This window comes from Neoarius graeffei, chromosome 1 (genome assembly GCF_027579695.1).
Source record: "Neoarius graeffei isolate fNeoGra1 chromosome 1, fNeoGra1.pri, whole genome shotgun sequence".
Taxonomy (NCBI): domain Eukaryota; kingdom Metazoa; phylum Chordata; class Actinopteri; order Siluriformes; family Ariidae; genus Neoarius; species Neoarius graeffei.
In genome coordinates this window covers 60838733-60856616 of record NC_083569.1, presented here as the reverse complement: position 1 = coordinate 60856616, position 17884 = coordinate 60838733, and the positions used below count along the sequence as shown (strand labels likewise).

The 17884-nt window shown below is 40.9% G+C and overlaps 1 protein-coding gene across 1 annotated transcript in view; it reads left to right on the top strand.

Moving 5' to 3' along the window:
* Positions 1-17884, top strand: part of arrb2b (arrestin, beta 2b) — a 112984-nt gene that overhangs the window by 69997 nt on the left and 25103 nt on the right. The window contains exons 2-5 of the mRNA XM_060935922.1: positions 3913-3943; positions 5676-5736; positions 15850-15894; positions 16068-16264. Coding sequence (XP_060791905.1) covers positions 3913-3943; positions 5676-5736; positions 15850-15894; positions 16068-16264 — 334 coding nt within the window. The remainder of the gene's footprint in view (positions 1-3912; positions 3944-5675; positions 5737-15849; positions 15895-16067; positions 16265-17884) is intronic.

Genomic DNA, 17884 nt, shown 5'->3' with positions numbered 1-17884 from the left:
ACAGCGCTAACCACTACACCACCGTGCCGCCTATTTTAAACCATTACAAAAATAATTACAATAATAAATGTTCTAATGCCCAAATTATTTAGAATGACCTAAAAACATCACTAAAGCTTCACCTTTTATTAGAAATCATAGCTAGCTGCTTGTTAGCACTTTACTAGCACATTTGCTACTCGTGGATACAAAGATTTCAATAACAAACTGGCAGAAAAAAAAGGCATTGTAATGTTTTCATTCTTGTTCATAACCAGTAGCTAAATATACAATTAAGTCATGATTTTGTTCATCATTAGCATTGGCTGAGGTAATTAGCTAGCTTAGCATGCAGGTTGTGTGGGAAAATGTTTCTCAGTATCAGTACATGTTCATAGCATTAAGCCTGTTTCATTAACTCATGGGGCGGCACGGTGGTGTAGTGGTTAGCGCTGTCGCCTCACAGCAAGAAGGTCCGGGTTCGAGCCCCGTGGCCGGCGAGGGCCTTTCTGTGTGGAGTTTGCATGTTCTCCCCGTGTCCGCGTGGGTTTCCTCCGGGTGCTCCGGTTTCCCCCACAGTCCAAAGACATGCAGGTTAGGTTAACTGGTGACTCTAAATTGAGCGTAGGTGTGAATGTGAGTGTGAATGGTTGTCTGTGTCTATGTGTCAGCCCTGTGATGACCTGGCGACTTGTCCAGGGTGTACCCCGCCTTTCGCCCGTAGTCAGCTGGGATAGGCTCCAGCTTGCCTGCGACCCTGTAGGGCAGGATAAAGCGGCTAGAGATAATGAGATGAGATGAGATTACCTCATGCTTCCTGAATTATTTTTTAAATGGAAAAATATGAGAGCTGTGGTAACAAATTTGATCAGAGTACTAAACTAGATAATTAAATTTAGCCATTCTAGATCTCAAGTTAACCTTTAAAAAAAAAAAAAGTTTCCAAGTTCAGGTATACTTTAACGCAGCCTCTCTCAACCAGGGTGCCGTGGCACCCTGGGGTGCCGTCTGGCTTTGTTAGGGGTGCCGCCAAAAAATTATATATTCTAACATTGAAATAAATAAAATGAATTAAAATTCCAAAAAACAAGTGTTACACTAATGCAGATCATCGCTGCCTCGTGCATCATCAAAATTTGTCTCACAGCCCCCTTTTCCATGTCACAACGTCACTGCCGGGGTCAGCGTATGGTCAGCGTGACTGCGTATATTTTATATGGGGGTGCCTTGAGAATTTGCATCCTTCTGAAGGGTGCCGTGACTGAAAAAGGTTGAGAAACGCTGCTTTAACGTATCATCTCCAGTCTGCTCTATCTCAGCTGTATACTACCAGTAATGCAAGACGAAATCTGTACATTTTAGGATATAGCGGAGTTATGCTACATTTAAGGGCACCTTGTGGACAGAGTTAAGAAGTGCACTAGTCCTTAGAAGCTCTTACCCTAGGTCATAGTTGAAAAATCGGCCTGAGATCTTTCCCAAGTGTTTATTTTGGCAAAATAGCTACTACATTGCCCGCCTCTACTAATAAAATAGTCAGTTAGTGATGGTTGTGGAGTGTGGGGGTAAAATGAGATGGTGCATGAGATGATTGTCACATAATCTCCCAAGCCTAGTCACGCAAAGTTAGCAACCCGCTCCTGGCACCCACATACCCCAGTAATTTCTCTTTTCTGTGTTTCTTTAATGCGCTTTTTACATGGGCAACAGGAGCAAGTTGCACCCATTTTCCTTTGTGTTTGCACATTTGCTCACTGTCTGTGGCAAACCGGAGGTTAGACAGGTAAATAAAAAAGTGCATATGCACAAATCAGTGATCAGAAGCTTGTTTTTAACTTGCTTTATTGTTCTCTTGCTGCTCATTTCTGTTTAAGGGTGATTCTCATGAAGACCTTCACATTAACATAAAGTTTTTCACCTCATTTCAGTATTTTTTTCAAGTTGAGAGTGTGAACTTTACTATGTTGATCTTTTTTAATGGAAAATATTTTAATAGAATTTTCTTATTTGAGGCTTACATGATCCAGAATAATTCTCATCACCGTTACAGTAAATGATGAAGTTAGATCATGAATTAAAAACATTTTTTGACAAATTATTTCATATTTCCACAAAATATCCCATTAAATGAACAGCACAGTCCATGACAACTACTTTTATATTTTTTTGACATTTTATTTTATGGTAATGAGAATGTTGAGTAACGGTAATGAGATACTCTTGGCTAATTTCACAAATAACCTGAAATGCTAGCAACCTATAACTTTGCCACATGTTAAAGCCTTATATTGTGGTGATAATCATAAAATAATAATTTTTTTTATTTTTAAAAGTAATGAGTATTAAACCATAATGGTAATGATAATACAGTGTAACTGAGGACAGATTTAGCAACATTAACATAAATATCACAAAGTAAGAGAAGAGTGAGCAACTGACCTTGTCTCCATTTTGAATCTTGTATCTGAAGTGATGCATCATGGGATAGCTGATCAATTTAAAGGCACGGTGTACTTTTTATAGGGGGGTGAAATCATGAAACGGTAATGAGAAACATTTGGTGCGGACACAGTTATTTTGTTTAAAATCAAGTACCTTTTTTTGTTCAACACAAAAAATATTAATATTATGCATAAATACAGATGTTTTAAAATAACTTTACACTATTTTTTTATATAATTAGGAATTTTTTTATGATTTAAAGTAAACATTAAAAAAAGGGATGCGGACACATAACGGTAATGAGAATTTCCATAGATTTTTTTGTTTAATTGATATAAAAATTTGTTTATATGATGATGAAAACCATTTGTCCATACAGTGCTTCCTATTTTCTTTACACAAAATATCAGAGTTTATGTGAATTAAGTATTGATTTTGGAAAATGCGTCCTGGACATGTTCACTGCAGCTTCATGAGAATCACCCTTAAATGCTCGGTGATTCGGCGGTAAATCCAACTTTCACTTCTGGAAAATTGATTCACTCCGAGTGATATCATTCGAGGAATGAATCGACTCTTTGAGTCGGCTCTTTCAGAGGAATTTTAAATTGAAAAAGCAAACAATGATCTGTATCTCCTCATAACTGGATGAGGGTAAGAACAACTACTTCTTTAGTTTAGTTATCACAGCAGTTGGCTTGGGAATCACTCGACTCCATTGTTTAAAGGCGGAGAATTTTGACACGGGAAAAACACTTGAACAACTGACAGTTGAATTTTGCAGTCTTGTCCAGATGATAAATGACCTGGATGAATGCTACTGTGCACGTGTAAGCCCTCCTACTTGCCACTGATTTGTGTTTAGATAGTAAACAAGAACAAGTTGTGCCCAGAACAAGTTGGACCACCTCGTAAAGTGGAGCAGATTGCACCCACCGGTGTTGAATTTTTCCAGAAGAAATCATGTTTAGACAGGCAACTTGTTCCAGTGCAAGTGCCTGTGTAAAATCAGGTTAAGTGTGTAGATGGCTTTTCTGTCAGCTGTCTCTCTGACGAGTTTTTATCTAAGAAGAGGGAGAAATAAAGATGCCAAGATAAGAGATGAGTGTGAGAGAGAGGTAGAAAATGGGGGTGCAGAATGGATAGGAAAAATGTTCAGGAGCGTTGTGGAAGACTTGATGGTGTTATTTTTTTCACTTGTTTTATGTGGGTAGCTTGGCAGGGAATGTGAAGTTTCTCACCACAGCTATTTCTACCCCTCACACTGCATTACAATCAGACACATTGCAACATGTACAGTACACCTCTGTCTCTCTTGATCTCCTTTCCTCTTGCCAAATTTCTGACATTCTTTTAGAAAATCAGTGTTTAGCTTCAAATACAGCAATCCTGCATCTGATACATTTACACTGACCTGAAATAGTATATTTCAGTGTTACAGGAATTCCACTCTGTGTGTTTCTAATAATATTGGTTTTCTCTCCCTTGCAGAGTCTTTAAGAAGTCCAGCCCCAACTGCAAGGTAATTTTACCTGAATATGTATGTGTACACATGTGATGGACTCGTGTGTCTCCCCCCCCCCCATTCTCTCTGTGGACCATCTCCTTCTGTGTTGCTTGCTCTCTTTCCTTTTGTGTAGTCCATCTGTTCACTGTCTCAGTGTCGCTGTTTGTGTGGAAGATGTTTTTTGTGATCTCACTCGGTCTGGCAGGGTCATCGACAGGAAGGGTGTGGAGCAGCTTGGGGTCAGCTTAGAATGATTCAGACTTTTTGTTGTGTAAGTGTGTGTGTAGGGGGGTGAATAATCCCCAAGAAGAGCATTTAAGCACTCTGATTTGCTTCCTACTTCAGTGTTTAAGTAATTTGTTTCTCAACCGCTGGGCTGCAGCCCATTAGTGGGCCGCGAGGTGCCATCTAGTGGGCCGCAAGTTTTTTTTCAAGTTTGAAGCTAAATACTAAATAGTTCAGGATGTCGTAGTATCCCAAATCCGGTAGCTGGTTTGCTGTATGCTTTTCAAGTGAAATAAATACATTTGTGGGTAAATTAAGAAGAACAAGCCTTTATTTTTGTCACGTTGCTCCTCTACGTTTAACCCGTACGCACACAGAGCGCGTGCAGTGGGCAGAATAAATAAATACATTTGTGGGTAACTTATATGGATCTGCGATGCCTGCTGGAAGAGAAGAGCAGGGAGGATTGAGAATCGAGCGGGTGTGGTTTGTTTACACCCAATACTAAAACTTGTAGCGTACCACCGCAAAGACGCGTACAAAAAGCCCAGAAATTCCTCCAACCCTGGGCAAAAATGATGCAGGATTTATCTTGTAGTGTCCTGATCCCCAAATCTTTAACCCAGCCACATATAAAAAGTTGTACTCCTCCATGCTCTTCCAGGTTTTCATCTGTGTGTCCGTGTAGAACGATGTCTGCAGCACCAGGTAGTTTGAGATGTCAGGGAACTTGACAGATGGATAATTTTCCAACTCTTAATGAACGAATAACTTTTTTATTTAAACACGATAAGTTGATCAGCAGAGCTCGTGGGGACATGCATGTACAGATACAAATAATTACAGATACAAAAGGCTAAAAATGAACACAATCATAAACCCCTTTAAAATCTGTTATCTTCACATTAAGTTAATTAATAGTATGCATAACTATCGTCTTTGTATTTAGTTACAGCTACAATAGGATCAAAATTTATTCTACTAATGTCAAATTTAGCTAATAAATTTTTCTTTCAGAGGAAAAAATCCTTCTTTACTAGTGTGTAAAGATCTAATCCCATTGAGTGGTTTCTATATCCACTTCTTTTGAGTGTACGTCTTGGTTTTAATAACGTGCTTGTTTGCTGTACACAAACATAGCAATAAGCTCTTGTGTTAATGGACCAGACTCCACTTTTGGATCATTAATCCCTTTTGACTGAGAACGCCCTGCATGGGTTTATGTTGGCTTCTGGCACTTCCATACAGTTTTAAATACAATAGCTACAATCTAAGTTTGTTTTTATTGCACTTATTTAATTCCTGGGCTCCCATCTGTAACAGGGAGTGATGTTGCATCTCATTCATACACTTTACAGTAGATTATTAGATTCTAATAGAATAGATGAGCCAAAATAATTGGGGGATCTTTTTTAATGGGCCCCGACTTGTTACAAGTATGAATAGGTGGGCCTCAAAGCAGAAAAGGTTGAGAAGCCCTGGTTTAAGTGGCATCAAATGACTTGTGTTTTTCTCCTCTTAGCTTACAGTGTACTTGGGCAAAAGGGACTTTGTGGATCATCTAGATCATGTGGATCCAGTTGGTGAGTCTGAAAGAGTTTTTACTGATTTGTACAGATGCAATAAATTGTATCTCATTTATTCCTGTTAGCAATCTAATTTTCTTTAGCAACACCAGCCCACTTGTAGCTCTACAATCTCATGAGCATTTACGGTAGTGACATGAATTAGCTGAAGTCTTAACCCACTTAGCTTGTTGGGTTTATTTATTTATAATTTACTACAAAAATCAAAACTGGAATTTTTTTTGTCTATTTTGGCACAAATTAGTTAATGTTATGCCACAAAAAATATATGGGAGTCATGCATTCGATTACTTTCAGTAGCTTCTGGTCAGGGTTGCAGTGAAGCCTATTCTGGGAATTAAGCTATTCTGGGAATACTGGGTGTGAGGTGAGAATACATTCTGCATTCACTGTATGAGACGTTTTATACCAGAACACTGCTTAAAACTAGGAATTGTTAAAGGCTCTGACTGCAAAGTTGAATTCTGTGGAAAAATGTTCTATTGCTGTTGGAGTTTCGAGATGTTTTGCATTGATGCGAGTTGAAATTGAGGAGTTGCGATGCTGCACACACCATGTATCTCATGTGTAAATGCTTTGCCGGGATAAAAAGCGTCCTGCGTTTTACGATTCCGGAGATTGCTGAAGCAAGTGAGCAACGATATCACGTGACCACCATGGGGCGTGTTTGACCTACTTTTAACCAAAACAAGTCAGCATGGGCAAACATGGCAGACTCTGCTCTCCTGCCAGCTAAAAGCCAGCAGAAAAGAAAAGGAAAACATCAACGTGAATCAGTGAGAAAGCACGCCAGAAAAGTGATGGAAACCAAAAGGTTGTCTGCAGAAATTTTCGTGAAGGGACAGATCGACCACTGGAATCGACTGAAGGATGAAATGGGCGCAAAATCTGAAGAATCTGCAGCGCTTGTCTTGGATTGGTGAGTCTGAGTACAGAGTTATACAACTAATGTTTTCATCTTGCAGAGAAAGAAGTAATAACGCAAAAGCAGTACCAGAGAAAATATATATTTGTCTTTTTCACAGATCTATTTGCGAACGTCAACCACAAATTGTATCTCTGCGACTCAAAACTCTCTGAGGTCGATACAGAGTCACGATGTTTTCCGTGTGTCGCCATCTTGGTGTGACGCAGTTCATAGTTATGCTAATTAGTTAAAGCTCCTTGTGTTTGGCTGTTTCTGTAGGGCCATATTGTTTTACCTCAAGAGGTAGGAAAACAGTCCGCAAATGGAGAAAAGGGACCCTCGGCACATCAAAATGACCCCATCTCATCCACCTGATCTTTTTCTTGTGGCATATAGGAAAACACCCTACACAATTTAACAAAAAAAAAAAAAAATTGAAAAGTTTCGATGACTTTGCAGTCAGTACCTTTTTTTTAAATTCATTCATTCAAAAAAAATTTTTATATATATATATATATATGTGTTTGTAATTATATATTTATATAGATATTTATGAAGTGTATATATGGAATGTAGTATATATTTAATTTTGTAATTAAATATTTATATAGATATTTATGGTGTGTGTGTGTGTGTGTGTGTGTATATATGTATATATATATGTATATATATGTGTGTGTGTGTATATATATATATATATATATATATATATATATATATATATATATATAAATTTTTGTAATTATATATTTATATAGATATTCACTGGGTGCGATTTGCTGGGGGGGATGGTGGGGATCATCCCCCCCCCCCGGTTTTTATCTCTGCTGAAAAAAAAATCCTCGGGGACAACCCCGTCAATAAAACAAAAAAAACAAAAAAAAAAAAGTTGACATGACAGGCATGTTGTGAGACAGTTTTCTTTGGTCTACATTGCACTCACTTTCAAAATGACCCGAAGTGGCAGCTTTGATGTTCACGAACGTCCCCAGCAAATAGATACATTGTAGATAATAACAATATCCAGAGTGTGAACGTGGATTTAGCGCCATGAATCACATCCTTACTGATGAGCGCAACAGAATGAATGGATCCACACTGACAGCCTTCTTTTCCTCGCTGTCAATGGGCCAGACGTGCGTTCCTTCCCTGCTGAGAAATTCGCAGAAATGTGGATTAAAGAAGGGCGAAACGCGGCGGATAGCGCACCGACGGGAAAGCAGAAAGGCCACATGAACTGCGCCATCAGAGTAAACTGTTCATTTAGTATTCATGTATTTCAGTGATTTTCGAGTCACTGTCCATTTAATCCGGAGGGAGAGAAACATCACAGCAACGCGACAAGCAATGCGAGCTTTGTTGTGTGTTAGTGTTCGTGTATTTAGTCAGAGAGATAGGAAGATGAATTTACTATCTCTGGTTTAGTGTTCGTTTTCATTTAGTGTTATTCATTTGATATCATCGGATGTTATTGAGCTGTTAGCCTATTGTTACCTTAATTTTGTGACGTTTCATGATTAAAAAAAAACCATCCCCCCTTCTGGTTTTTTGACAAATCACACCCTGGATATTCATGAAGTGTATATATGGTATATATTTTTATAGGTGTATTAATGAAGTTTGGATTTCGGGGTAGTTAAAAAGGGGTGGGAAATTTTAAAAAAGTATTGTACTTCTTCCCACTCCTTTTTCGAACAATGTGCGGTGTATTGTAATGTCTTAGCTCAGTGGTTCTCAAACTTTTTTCACCAAGTACCACCTCAGAAAATACTTGGCTCTCCAAGTACCACCATAATGACCAACATTTAAAATACAGTAGTGTAGTAGGCTTAAGTATTCATTAAAAACAAGGCAGAGGTTTTATTTAACAAGTATATTTAATATTGTTGGCCACTGTAACATTACACACAGTACTTTGAACAGTAACACTGTGTTTAAATATAGGAAAATAAAACACTGTACTTAAATAATGAATCAAATAAATTGGCCAAATCTGCAACATCTGTAGTCTCATCAAGCTGTATGGTAAAATATCTACTGTTCTTAATGCGCTCAATCAGTGTCTTTTTAACATCGTCAGCCATGTCATTTATTCTCCTTGACACGGTGTCATTTGAAAGCGGCACCAAGTTTAACTCTCTGGCAGCTTTCTCTCCACACATGATACGTGTCATCTCTTTGGCTAATGGCAAACACAGCAGTTCCCCGATTGTGTGCGGCTTACCGGCTCTGGCGATCAGGAGGCTGGCACGATATGAAGCTTCCTGTGCTTTGGCTGCGGGTGTACCATAGGACAGAATGGTGGACTTGGACTGCTTCAGTTCATCACGTTTTCGTTAAAAAAAAATCCATTGGTTTGTCCTTTAGTGCTGTGTGTTTGGTTGTAAGATGCCGTTTGAGATGTCATGGACTCATTGCTCAGAACGTCCCCGCATACAACACACTGCGGCCTGGGCAGCTCCTCTGTCCCGCTCCAAATGAATCCCAGTTTTATGTATTTTTCGTCATACTTCCTCCTCACTGGTTTCTGCCGTTTGCTAGCAGTTCTGGGGCTGGTTTTGCCACTGTCGTTAGAATCTGCGCTCGGCTCACACACGTCCTCTTCAGTTCTCCCTCTCTCCTGATCCACGCTCCCATTCGCGGATTTAAGCCACGACAGTAATTTTGTCGTACTCGTCATAATTAGCAAAGCCACCTCCACCTTTTCCCATCACAGCCTAGTCTACCAATGGCGGATAACCGTCTGCCAGCGGAACCAGCGGGAATGCGTATGTACGCTACGTATGGCTACCCAGAAGCACTTGCAAACTTTTTAAAATTATTAACTTAATTTGTATCTCCTTTCATTTTCTTGTCATCGGTTGATAAGATATTTTTCATCCATTCGGATATTATGGATAGTATTTCACGTTTTATTTTATTTTTTTAATTTTATTTATATTTAATTAAGTGATTCTTTGGCGTACCACTAGAATGGAGCCCGCGTACCACGAGTGGTACGCGTACCACAGTTTGAGAATCACTGTCTTAGCTCTTTATTTTATTTATTCTTTTTTTTGTCACTTTCTCGTTTTCTTTCTTTTGTATGTACAAATAGTTACATACATATTTTTTATACATGTTCGAAATACATAAATTCATTCATTCATTCATTCATTAAAAGTTTATCTGGGCTTCTGAGTGGTGCAACAGAAAGATGTTTGCCCTGTGGTCTGGAGAGCTCTAGTTCGAGTCCCGACAATGCCATAGCCATCTGAGGCTGGGAGTCCAAAAGAGCAAAAACCCATGACACAAGTCCGTCACTGGCATCTGTGAACTCATGCATGCAGAAGGGAGCAGATAGCGCTTTCCTCAGTGTGTTAAGTGATGCAACATGAGCAGTTCAAAAAGTGCAGTTAACGGTTTCACATGTCTCAGAGGAAGCACATGTTAGTGGGTGAGAATTGGCCAAGAATAAAGAAAAAAAAATCATTGAAGTCTGTGACTTTTTCATGAGGGTCAAAAATTTATGGCTCAGTATCATAATCGCAGAAATGTCAGATGGAAACCTATAATTCCAAGATCTCAACATGCTACCTAATATAAATGTACACCAATAAATGCTATAAAATGGATTTAAACTCAAGTGTTTTTTTTTTTTTTTTTTTTAATACGGGCGGCACGGTGGTGTAGTGGTTAGCGCTGTCGCCTCACAGCAAGAAGGTCCTGGGTTCGAGCCCTGGAGCCGGCGAGGGCCTTTCTGTGTGGAGTTTGCATGTTCTCCCCGTGTCCACGTGGGTTTCCTCCGGGTGCTCCGGTTTCCCCCCCACAGTCCAAAGACATGCAGGTTAGGTTAACTGGTGACTCTAAATTGACCGTAGGTGTGAATGTGAGTGTGAATGGTTGTCTGTGTCTATGTGTCAGCCCTGTGATGACCTGGCGACTTGTCCAGGGTGTACCCCGCCTTTCGCCCGTAGTCAGCTGGGATAGGCTCCAGCTTGCCTGCGACCCTGTAGAACAGGATAAAGCGGCTAGAGATAATGAGATGAGATGAGATGAATTTTAATACGCATTCTGGTTGTGAATATTTGAACTGAGAGCGTGGCTCATTTCTTGTAGTTGCATATACATCAGAGTTCGTGTAAGCCTGCAGACTCTGTTGTCGCTTGAAATGCTCAAGTCTTCAACATGCTTTCGCATGACAAGTCCACATTGTTCTTCACATATGATTTATAGTCTGGCTTTGGGATAAGTAATGCATTTTGCTTTCTCCAATGCCTCTTTGCATCGTTGATGTGCCTGTGTCTTTCACTGTTGCCATGGCAGCTAATCTAAGAAGAAACCGATTTAATTGCGTTAGAGAGAGATGGGAGTTTCACTAATGAAGGTGATTTATAATGGATCTGAATGTGCAACGCAGAGTGAGTTCCAAATCTCACGTTTTGTAATTATCACGTTTTCACAAGGTGATTTTTGTAATTGTTGCCTCCTTCACTGAAACAGTGTGCCAGTGTGTGTGCACTTAAGCAGAGCTGCGAAACAGCAGGGATTGTCTGTGCACAGTTCTATTTAGTTGAGTGCAATTTAGGGTCTCTGAAGAAAACCATTATGTAGACTTGAACAAATGTGTTTAATTTAAGTCCTTTCTGTCTGCTGGCATTTATATAAATTAATGAACACGTTAAACAGCTTGATGTTTGGATTGTATCGTGTCGTCTATTGGAAGACTATTTGGCTAAAAGGGTTTACTGTGATTTCTAGAGAAAACATTCGTCAATCCAAAATGTACAGTGCCTTGCAAAAGTATTCATACCCCTTGAACTTTTTCACGTTTTTCCACCTTACAACCACGAACTTAAGTTTTTTTTTATTGAGATTTTATGTGACAGACCAACACAGAGTAGCACATAATTGTGAAGTGAAACGAAAATGATAAATGGTCTTCAAAATTTTAAACAAATAAAAATCTGAAAAAATGTGGTGTGCATTAGTATTCAGCCCCCTGTACTCTGATACCTCTAAATACAATCCAGTGCAATCAATTGCCTTCAGAAGTCATCTAATTAGTTAATAGAGTCCTACTGTGTGTAATTTACTCTCAGCATAAATACACTTGTTCTGTGAAGGCCTCAGTGGTTTGTTAGAGAACACTGAAGAACAAACAGCATCATGAAGACCAAAGAACTCACCAGACAGGTCAGGGATAAAGTTCTGGAGAAGTTTAAAGCAGGGTTAGGTTATAAAAAAATATCCCAAGCTCTGAACATCTCAAGAAGCACTGTTCAATCCATCATTCAAAAATGGAAAAAGTATGGCACAACTGCAAACCTACCAAGACATGGCCGTCCACCTAAACTGACAGAGCGAGCAAGGAGAGCACTGGTCAGAGAAGCAGCCAAGAGGCCCATGATCACTCTGGAGGAGCTGCAGAAATCCACAGCTCAGGTGGGAGAATCTGTGCACAGGACAACTATAAGTCGTACACTCCACAAATCTGGCCTTTTTGGAAGAGTGGCAAGAAGAAAGCCATTGTTGAAAGACAGGCATAAGAAGTCCCGTTTGCAGTTTGCCAGAAGCCATGTAGGGGACACAGCAAACATGTGGAAGAAGGTGCTTTGGTCAGATGAGACCAAAGTTGAACTTTTTGGCCTAAATGCAAAGCGCTATGTGTGGCGGAAAACTAACACTGCTCATCACCCTGCACACACCATCCCCACTGTGAAACATGGTGGTGGCAGCATCATGCTATGGGGATGCTTTTCTTCAGCAGGGACAGGGAAGCTGGTCAGAGTTGATGGGAAGATGGATGGAGCTAAATACAGGGCAATCCTGGAATAAAACCTGTTGGAGGCTGCAAAAGATCTGAGACTGGGAAGGAGATTCACCTTCCAGCAAGACAATGACCCTAAACATACAGCCAGAGCTACAATGGAATGGTTTAGATCAAAGAATATTCATGTGTTAGAATGGCCCAGTCAAAGTCCAGACCTAAATCCCATTGAGCATCTGTGGCAAGACTTGAAAATTGCTGTTCACAGACGCTCTCCATCCAATCTGGCTGAGCTTGAGCTATTTTGCAAAGAAGAATGGGCAAAAATTTCAGTGTCTAGATGTGCAAAGCTGGTAGAGACATACCACAAAAGACTTGCAGCTGTAATTGCAGCAAAAGGTGGTTCTACAAAGTATTGACGCAGGGGGGCTGAATACTAATGCACACCACATTTTAAAGATTTTTATTTGTTTAAAATTTTGAAGACCATTTATCATTTTCATTTCACTTCACAATTATGTGCTGCTCTGTGTTGTTCTATCACATAAAATCTCAATAAAAAAAAACTTTTAAGTTCGTGGTTGTAAGGTGGAAAAATGTGAAAAAGTTCAAGGGGTATGAATACTTTAAGGCACTGTATGTCCATTAAGTACTTTCACTTCTCTTTTGCTTTGATGTTCTTTGATCAAAGAGAATACTTGAAATTTTGAAGGAGTCAGTCTGACCCGGACCTTAAGCGATTAAAGGAGCAGTTTGTAATTTTCTAAAGCCTATGTGATGAGTTTCAAATGCAAAGAGGGCACTTTACCTCCATCCAACCAACCCCACACTTTCTACTGAAACTACGTACACTTGTTGGTGGTGAAGCTGAGCGGCTCTGTCCTGGCTGGGGTTGGAGCTTATTTCTGGGCCAGAAAAATGTGAACAGGCGCGTATACATGATGTACTGAAACTACTAAGAACCATTATAGGACATATCAGCTTCTTTTTATTTGTGTCTGTAGCCTGATGGTTAGACTAATGATTACAGGCTATAGTTGAAGATTTTTATCCCCCTGGCATATAATGCAGGGGAATATAACTATCGCTCTGTCCGTCCATCTGTAAACATTTTAGTTTCCGGAGCATAACTCAAACGATTAGGAATTTTTTTTCACGAAACCTGACCGTTTAAGTGATTAGAGGAGTTGTGCCTTTTGGGATTTCTGTGATTTTTATTTTATTTTAATTGTATTTTTTTCCGTATTTCCATGGCAACCAGTTCAACTTAGGAAAATTTCGAGTGGGGTTTAATGTGGGGGCCGGGGGGATATGTCATCTCCTGATGACTCTTGTTGGCTAAACTGTCCATCTGTTTCTACATCATTGTTTATTTTTGTTTGAGCGTTTTTGTCCGCCGGTTGTGGCATAGCTCCGGACCCAGTTTTGGGTGTCGGTTCCCTCCAGGCCTTGGTTCGCTGTGGGTGATGCCTGTGCTCCTCGCTATGGACTGCAGTGAGCTCATTGCTCATTTTAACATTGTGGTTGTCCAGCGCTCTGTACAGCAGCAGTGCTTTAGTGCATGGCGTGATGTTCCAAGTGATGTTGCTCAGAGGCATCGCGGCGACTGTGCAGGCGGTTTGGGACATACCAGCACTCTGCGTGGTGGTGTGTCTGTGCTCGCTTTGTGGATCCATGGCGTGGTGTTCCAAGTGATGTTGCCCGGTGCTGTCGCGGCGGCTGTGCTGGTGGCATGGGACTTGTTTTCGTGCGCCCTGTGGACTCGCCCCCCCCAATTGTAAAGCGACCTTGCGTTTTGAGAAACGTGCTGTATAAATTGAAATTATTATTATTACATCTTGCATTATTAGTCTTGTATACGAGATCGCCTGAGGAAAATGCGTTGGGTGTCGCTGTGACTGTATTCTGGCCAGCAGCAAAAAGACTGTAGGGTTATGGCTAAAATTGCTCATGACCTACTTTGACAACTTGACTCGAAGAAGCCATACATATTTCTGTGTGGAGTTTGCATGAGCTCTTTGTGCCTGTGTGGGTTTCTTCCAGGTGCCCCGGGTTTCCTCCCACAGTTCAAAGACATGCGGGTTAGATCAACTGGCTACTCTAAATTTCCCCTCGGTGTGAATGTGAGTGTGAACTGCTGTCTATCTTTGTGTTTGCCCTGTGATAGTTTGGCGACCGGTCCAGGGTGTACCCCACCTCTCGCCCCATATCAGCTGGGATTGGCTCCAGCTCACCTGTGACCCACGATGGACAAGTGACGTAAAATTAATTTTCTCTCAGGAAAGTCTGCAGGTTTCAGGATGGTGTATAGTAGAAAATGTCCAAAATTTCACCATGTGATGATTTTCCCAAGGAGCCACACATATAAATGCTATGAAGCATGTCATGTTACCATAGTGCTGCATGTTATGAAATATATGTAAGTTACTTAGTCACGGCTCATCTTTTTCAGGCTTTCGTCTAAACGGGGGAACAGGGGCGCTGCGCCCTCTTACTCTCGGCGTGCGCCCCCTTACCGACTCCGTGAAAACATCCCAGCAACACTACGTGACAATGTGTCTGATCATCAAATACGTTATAATTGCTCCAAAAATATTCCAATCATAGTAGATACACCGCCAGACGGTGCAAAAACAATCCGAATTGGCGTTTTCCAGACTGAGGCGCCATGTTGTTTAGTTGTTTACTTGTCGCGGCTGCTCTCGCGAGATTTGACATGGGTTACATACAAGGTCAGCTGACTTGTAGAGCGAGATTTCTCGAGACTGAATGACCTTTCACCCACCAGCGCGGGAGCTTTTGACAGAAGTAGTTCGCGAGTTGTTTTTGTTGACACTTGGGCATTTAAAGATGTCATCCCGCGGCACGAAGCGGAAGAAAGCCAAAGACTGTCCGGGGCAGAAGATGATTACTTCTTTCTTTTTCAATGTTGACAGACAATTTGTTACAATTTCCCTCTCAGACACTCAGAATGTCCCATTGGAGCATTTTTCAAAGGCTTTGCACGGCGGGGGGGACAACCGGCACCCCCCCCCCCACCCCCACCCCCCCCCCGCTTCGCTCCCTCGCCATGGTTAGCGCCCTCATACTAAATTTTTCTAGAAAAAACCCTGTTTTTCCAAGTGTCCACTTCTGTAAGAGGCTGTGACTTTAAATTGAACATGCGATTTATACATTTTATCAGCGCTTCTATCATAGCACATTTTTCTCGTATACAGGACTGAAATGAAATGAATAAAAGGTTTAAAGACAATGGGCCTAATGTGACAATAATGAGTAGACTGTATAGGTAGTTATTTGTGTTTAATAATCGGTATTGTCAAGAATGTCGTTTTGTGATTGATGTTTTAGGTAGAGTTTCTCGGACTCAAGTTTGTAGGACTGAATGGACCTTTCTATAGTGTATAGTATATGCTATCATGTTCACCCGTTTCCTTCTCTTAACTGACTTTAGATGGAGTACTTTTGGTCGACCCAGAATACCTTAAAGACAGAAAAGGTGAGTGAATTGTTGACGATTCATTTTCATGACATTAAAAAAAAAAAAAATTCAGACATCTGTTTACCTAAATCTCTCTCATGACCATATCTACATTTGCATCATGCATTAAAAAAAACAACAACAAAAAAACAAGAAAAAACTTCTTCCTTTTCTCCTCACTTCCTGGTCAGTGTTTGTGACTCTGACGTGTGCATTTCGTTATGGCCGAGAGGATCTGGACGTGTTGGGCTTGTCCTTCAGAAAGGACCTTTACATCTCCACCTTCCAGGCTTTTCCTCCACTGCCTGAGGAGCGCAAACCACTCAGCCGCCTGCAGGAGCGTCTCCTCAAGAAGCTCGGCCAACACGCACACCCCTTTAACTTCACTGTAATTACTACTCTCATTCTTCCTCTCCAGCTGCCTGTTTAGCAGTCGAACATATTATAAACCTCCAAATGCTTCTTATTATTGTCAGATTAGTACAACATACTCCAAATTATTATACAAGGATTATCCCATACAATGAAGCTACTATATTACTAAAATAAAGCAAGCTGATGATAAATTCCGTCTGAAAGAGTGAATCATCTACAGAGTAAAACATGACTGGGTATGTTGTTCTAGGAAAATAATCAAAACGTATTCAAATGTCAGTAATGCTTTATCTCTGTTACACCACAGGAATGTTGTTTGGTGTTTTTTTTTTTCAAGAACAAGAAGCCATATATTTTTGTTTATTTATAGTTGCGTTTAATGCTCTGGAATATTTCTGAAGCAAGTTGTTTCCTTATTAGCCTCTTTATTACGTTACTCTGAAACTGTAAAATTTGTCAAAATCGGAAAACTTAGTTAGAGCTTTACTTCTGCCTGATACAAATTGATGACCCTGGAGACTCCTTTCTATAAATGCTAACTCAACTTCACCACATAAGCAGCTGCTTTTTAAATCTGTTTAACAAGCTTAAATTATCAAATTAGCTTGAGTATAAAATTGAGAACACATTAGAAGTACGTTTTATAAAAACCGGCGGCACGGTGGTGTAGCAGTTAGCATTGTCGCCTCACAGCAAGAAGGTCCAGGTTCGAGCCCCGGGGCCGGCGAGGGCCTTTCTGTGCGGAGTTTGCATGTTCTCCCCGTGTCCGCGTGGGTTTCCTCCGGGTGCTCCGGTTTCCCCCACAGTCCAAAGACATGCAGGTTAGGTTAACTGGTGATGCTAAATTGACCGTAGGTGTGAACGTGAGTGTGAATGGTTGTCTGTGTCTATGTGTCAGCCCTGTGATGACCTGGCGACTTGTCCAGGGTGTACCCCGCCTTTCGCCCGTAGTCAGCTGGGATAGGCTCCAGCTTGCTTGTGATCCTGCACAGGATAAGCGGTTATGAATAATGGATGGATGGATTTATAAAAACCTTTGCAATTTATACTACTGTCAGTTTTTGATTAACAACATTCAATCAATAAACAAGGTTTGACCAATCAGATTAGAGAATTCAGCAGTGCATGTGGTATAAATGCATTGTGTGTGTGAGATATATCTCATCTCATCTCATTATCTCTAGCTGCTTTATCCTGTTCTACAGGGTCGCAGGCAAGCTGGAGCCTATCCCAGCTGACTACGGGCGAAAGGCAGGGTACACCCTGGACAAGTCGCCAGGTCATCACAGGGCTGACACATAGACACAGACAACCATTCACACTCACATTCACACCTACGCTCAATTTAGAGTCACCAGTTAACCTAACCTGCATGTCTTTGGACTGTGGGGGAAACCGGAGCACCCGGAGGAAACCCACGCGGACACGGGGAGAACATGCAAACTCCACACAGAAAGGCCCTCGCCGGCCACGGGGCTCGAACCCAGACCATCTTGCTGTGAGGCGACAGCGCTAACCACTACACCACCGTGCCGCCCCACATCAGTGTTGTTTTTGCATAAACGGGTTTTCCATTCATTCTTGGTAGAAGGAAGTTCTTCACTGTGCTAATCACACACATGATACCAATGCA